General features: G+C 42.3%; 1 protein-coding gene across 1 annotated transcript in view; it reads right to left on the minus strand.

Annotated features, from left to right (window-relative positions):
- The window catches only part of EIF4E (eukaryotic translation initiation factor 4E), a 42806-nt gene extending 37183 nt beyond the window's left edge, over positions 1-5623 (minus strand). The window contains exon 1 of the mRNA XM_036106580.2: positions 5483-5623. Coding sequence (XP_035962473.1) covers positions 5483-5500 — 18 coding nt within the window. The 5' untranslated portion in view covers positions 5501-5623. The remainder of the gene's footprint in view (positions 1-5482) is intronic.
- Between the last annotated feature and the right edge of the window lie 377 nt (positions 5624-6000).

The following is a 6000-nucleotide window of genomic DNA, read 5'->3' on the forward strand; positions in this document are numbered from 1 at the left end:
GAAACTTTTTCAAAACAACTGCTTAACTCTTAGACCTTTCACCAAAATTACTAACAGTACAAAGGTAGTTATGAATAAATTCCATAATCACAAATTTTTAAAAACTTACTGCACTGTTTTTACTCGGAAAATATTTTAATTGGCAAATCATTTGATTTGACAAGGTCCAAAAATCAAATGAGAAGGGGGAGAAGGGAAGTGACCATTTGCTTTCTTCAGAAATCTATCCAAAATGTTCTGGACCAGTTTCTAAAATATAACCTTATGTGTAACAACGTGTTTAGTCCTTGAATTTAGACACCACAGTGCTATTTTCTTACTGTACTTTGGTTATCAGTTATCAAACACTGTAGTAGAAAAGAGCCTAAAATGTCCACACATTTTCTTTTAGAGCTGCAGTAAAATACCTAGTAAGTTTATCAAATTAATCTCCCCAAATCCCATAAGGAAAACACATTACATGGCTACTGGAAAGACGGTGTCATGGTTAAGAACACATCCTCTGGAATTTGGCTGCTTTAGTTTGAACTCCACCCCACCATTTACTAGCTGTGTGATCTTGAGCAAGTTAGTCACACGGTTACTTAATCTCTTTGTGCCTTGGTTTCCTCATCTGAATGAAGGATAATAATACCTACCTCATAGGGCTGCTGTAGGATTAAATGAATTAATATATGTACTTAATGTGGTGCCTGACATACGTACATGCTATATGTTAATTAGTAAGAAATAAAGATCTGCCTACATTAAAAATCACTGTTACAAATAGGTTGTGATTAAAGGTCATTTGTTTTAAAGATTTATTTATTTGACAGAGAAATGGAGCCAGAGAGCACGGGGGGGAGGATGGCAAAGGGAGGAGGAGGACCGGGCAGGGGGCCCCAGGCAGGGCTCGATCCCAGGACCCCGGGACCATGACCTGAGCTGAAGATAGACGCTTAACCACCTGAGCCACCCAGGCGCCCCTTAAAGGTCATTTTCAGGGCAGTTGCTTAGAACTCTAAATCCATATCCCTGGAAATTCAATGCTGGTTAGATTTGTCCTAATGCCACTGAAACTTACTGAATAATGTGACAATATATTACAGCCTCCCATTGTTTCTATGGAATGATGTATCAAAAGTTCCAACTGGAGGGAAAAAAACACTTACTTTCTGACCACATACTTGAAAGTCAAAAGTGATCCTTTCTTTTTTCTCCAGACACAAACAGGAACTTTTGAAGGAACACTAGTGATTTTTATGATAGGGATAGGAGTGGGAAGAGTATCTGAGGATTGTAGAGCATAAGCTTTGCATTTCTTGCCAATGACTAAGGATTGATAATCAAAAAGCAGCTATGTGAATTTCTTATCAAAGAGAGGAAAAGATGAGTACACATGAGTATGCATGAATACACCTGCATGCAACACACTCATGGACTATTAACTTGGTATACCTAGTTTTTCATAACGGACAAACTGTCATCTCTGAATACTGAATTTGAAAATCAAAATCACTGTAAGATATCTTATTCCCATTTTCTCAGCTAGACTTAGAAATTTCAGCCAGGGTGACACAGATATTAAAATTAGACTATACCCCATGCTCTTTTCCACTTCTCTAAGAAGTCTCTATAACATAGATGAAAAAATTCATAGGTACCAGAAGAGCAAGAAAATTTCCAGTAGTAGCAGAGAAGGAAAAGTAATTACCATTGCTAAAATAACCATTTCACAAGTTCCTTGTTACAACCAGGTACTCTACATTTTTAACCTTATATAAATTAAACAACGTATTTTAAGTATTGCCTAGAATTTGCTGTCCAAATTGGATTAAGCTTACCTAATTCATTTAATACTATATTCTCTGCAACTTCAGTGTATAAACTAGGACTGCTTTCTAAATTGGATTTCTGAGGGGCGCCTGGGTGGCTCACTCGTTAAGCGTCTGCCTTTGGCTCAGGTCATGATCCCAGAGTCCTGGGATGGAGCCCCACATCCGGCTCCCTGCTCAGCAGGAAGCCTGCTTCTCCCTCTCTCACTTCCCCTGCTTGTGTTCTCTCTCTTGCTATGTCTCTGGCAAATAAATAAATAAAATCTTAAAATAAATAAATAAATTGGATTTCTGAGTTAAATGATTATGCATAGTATTAATTCAGAGTATAAAATGAAATGAAATTTGAAAATATAAACACCAGAACTAAATTTATTTGGTTTATCAATGAACTCTGATACATGTACTGGGTTCTTTCATTAAGGCAAAAACATAATATTAATCTGCAAGGTCTGCTTGTCAATCAACAGTCTTTGATTAACCAAAAAAACTGAATTATATACAACATATTTGTCCATATATACGTAAGCCTTATTCACTTTTAATAAGCTCTTTGCAGTACAAAACATGTTTCTAAAGGGTAAAAATGGAAACATTAGATCAACTGACTGTCCAAGTTGATTCCAGTTAGCAATTAATGTAGCTTTAAAAATCCAAGAAATACAATGTAAAAACAAATAAAACTGTATACCTTCAGTTTAAACAAACAAAAAAACAAAAAACCTCTTACCTTAAAAAGAACTACAAGTCAAAAAACAGCCCAATAATGAAGAATGCAGAATGAAGATAAAGTTACAAAGAAATGTTTTGCCACTGGAAGCAAGATGGCCTGGGGAAACTGCCTCCCCATCTTCACTACTAATATTAAGTCTAATTTTGATCTAGCCACAAAGGATAATTTTGACCTAGCCACAGTTCAAATGCCAAGAGAATAACAGAAAAGCATTGTTTATCCCAATGTTCAAAATTTGCCATATTACCTATAAAGAGGTAAAATGCTTCCTTTAATTTTCCCTATCAAGCTTCTCAACAAATTTAGTATTTGTAAGCCACATCTTAATGTAACTGATCTCTTACACACACTTGAAAAAATCAAATAATATCGAACTGAAAATGACTGATATTTTATGTAATTTCCATAGATAAAAATTCCCCAAATACCTATGAAAGGTGGGACAATCAGGAAAAGCCATGATTCTTTAAGTGCTTATGATTATGCCCTACAGAAGAGCAATAAGGAAACTCACAAGCTAGCTGAAATAGCAATGAACAAATATAATGGTTTCTGTAGGCTTCAGTAGGAATATCTCAACTACAATCAATACTAATCAGCTGCTGTTTAAAAAATTAAAAAAAAAAACAAAAAAAACCTCCCAGTATTTAAAATCGTCAAAGAATTCTAAAGACTAACCTGTGAAAAGGGTGCACTGAAAGTGCAAAAATTTGCCATTCTCACTAAAAATGAACACGTCAATGTATTTTACATACATCCTCAAACTACTACTGGCCTTCCACTTTCACACACTTTTAGGTTTTTAGGTTCCCTACTACCCAAATTTAAATGCTGTATCCAAGTTTCCCTGCGTCAGCACTGGAATGAACACTATACTGTATCACCCACCACATCACTGGGAATTAAGCTCCTTAAGAGTTTACATTGAACAAGGTACAGAATCACATTTTGTATAACTTTGTATCCGAAAGAACATTTGATATAACCTCCTAAACATAACAGAGGCTATAAATATTTACTGACTCAAAATAGTCCTTCAACACTTTGTAGTTCTGTTCTGTGCGGTTGAAAGAAAACTGCATAGCTTTACAAAATCCAAAGGACCTAAATGTTACTGAAACTTCACAGAATACATCATTATTTCGCAGCTTAGAGGTTTTAGCCTTGCCCCTATTACCCGCTGTAATGCTTTTTAATGATACTGGTACAGTAGGGAGGAGAGCAGATCCAGTAAAAAGTTGACATGGGAACTTGTTAAAAGGGAGTATTTTTATATTCATCCTTTACCTTTTTATTTATGTAACATTAATGTTCTAAAGTCAGTTAACTGTATCAGCAAATTAAGAGACAGTTTTGCAGAACATAAATGAAAACTGATACCAATAAAAAACAAGTAACCAAAGAGAAGAGCTGCCTTAAATTCCGGCAAGGTAGGATAGTTCACACCAATGTAATGAAAAATAAGTCTTTTTGTAGTCTACAAACCGTCCATGACTAATTTTTGAGCTAGCTATAAAAGTCTCTAAAAAGTTAAAACAAATTGGTTAAGTCATTATCAAAATCACAAACTATCATTAAAGATAACACAAAAATATCTGGCAACCAAGGTTTAGAATTGGTTCCAAGGTCTTCAGTTGTTAAAATACTCCATTATGCCTCTAAAACAGTTTCACTTAGATGTGACATTCCTAAAACAGCAACACAGGCCTGTAAGTTTCAGTGAGCCAGTGCCGGCAAAACCAAACTATGACAAAGATATCCTCTCCTTTGGGCGGTAACTACCAAATTACTGTTCTGGGATCGGCTTGCTTCAACTAAGTTTAAGATGGTGCCTAAACTGAAAAGAAAGAGGCAGAACGCGTAAAGGAAAAATAAATAGAAAACTAATTTTAAAAGTTAAGTTCCTATTTCCAGTAAACTGTGTCTTAGAAATCTTTCAGACGATAAACGCGCCGAAGAACAGATGGATCAAGACCCATCCGCATTCTCTTGAGACGTGCGCACTGCGCGGAAAAGGATGAATGAATGGAAGACAGGCGCGTGTGAAATGCAGCAGGTCCGGCCGGCAACCAGACCAGCAGCAGCGATCAGTAGGCCTCGCTCCTCCCCCTTCCCTCCTCCATGACAGCCCAATATCAAGCATGGAGGGGAGAGGACAATGTGATCCCCCTTTCTCACCACCACCACCCGTCATCCTACTCTGAGAGCTCTACCGCGCAACACGAGGTTCTCCTCCCCACCCCAAACCTTTCTCGCCTCCCCTGCCGCCAACCCCGGCAACTCTCGGGCGCGCTGGAGAAACATGCGCTTGCCCCTCTCGGCTCCCCTCGGCGAGGTCGAAGCTTCTCCTCGCGTGCCGCGGCACCACTCTCGCCCAACCCACCCTCCGGCAACGCGCGCCCACCGGCTCCCTGGCCCACCCGTCTAAGGAAGACCCGCGCGCGCCTCGCACACGAACCCCTAGGCTGGAGCTCGGGAGGGAAGTAGGGACGGAAAAGCTACCCCGGGGCTCCCTCCTCCAACTCATTCCAGGCCGGCTCGCCGCCCACCCTCCCTGCGGATCCCGGCGCCCCCTCGGAGCCAGTCCTGCGCCCTTCTATCCCGAAGACACAAACCCCACACACCAAGTCCAGGGCCCCGATCACCCTCCACCCTAGCAGACCACCTCGCGGATACGCAGAAGGCGCCGTGCCGCCCCTCCCCCACCCCCTTCCCCCAGCTCTCGGGCCCCCACCAAAACGTGTGCGCTACACGCCGCCGCGGCCAGCCTCCGGGGCGCCCCCAATTGCCCGCAGAGAGGTCAGGCCCAAGAAGAGGGGGAGGGGGCAGCAAGGGGTAGCGTGCGCGCCGGGAACGCCGTCCCGCGGGGTCCTCCAGTCCGAAGGGAGACGGAGCGCGGGGACCGGTGGGGGTGGGGGCCAAAGGCAATACTCACCGGTTCCACAGTCGCCATCTTAGATCGATCTGATCGCACAACCGCTCCTGAAGGGGGGGTGAGAGGAAAAAAAAGAGATTCAAACCGGATTGGCCGGCTACTGTCCACGTGACGGACGTGTCCGTTTGGCCCCGGCGGCGCCTGCGCAAGACTGCGGCTGCGTGGGTAACAAAAGGCTTCTGGGAAGTGGAGTCTCTCTCGCTCACTGTCCCTCTCCCTCTCTCTTTTTTTAAGGGCAAAGAAGTTAAAAAAAAAAAAAAGGACTGGTCGCGTGGTTGGTGGGTAGGGTGCGCAGTTCTCGGCGGCGGACCCTAGCGTGCCGGACGATGGTTTTTCAGTCCCGTGGTCTTCCGCCTGGTTAGCTGCTGTCGCGTTTACTGCCAGGCATGCCTGCTGCGCCCTTTGTTGCCCTGTCCTCCCATCTTCCCCGGAAAGTTGGGAACTGCAGGCTCAGCACGCACAATGAGGCTTCATTTGCTTAGTTGAGGTCCTAGGACAAGTTGTCTGTTTATTTAAAT

Source organism: Halichoerus grypus, chromosome 3 (assembly GCF_964656455.1).
Source record: "Halichoerus grypus chromosome 3, mHalGry1.hap1.1, whole genome shotgun sequence".
Taxonomy (NCBI): domain Eukaryota; kingdom Metazoa; phylum Chordata; class Mammalia; order Carnivora; family Phocidae; genus Halichoerus; species Halichoerus grypus.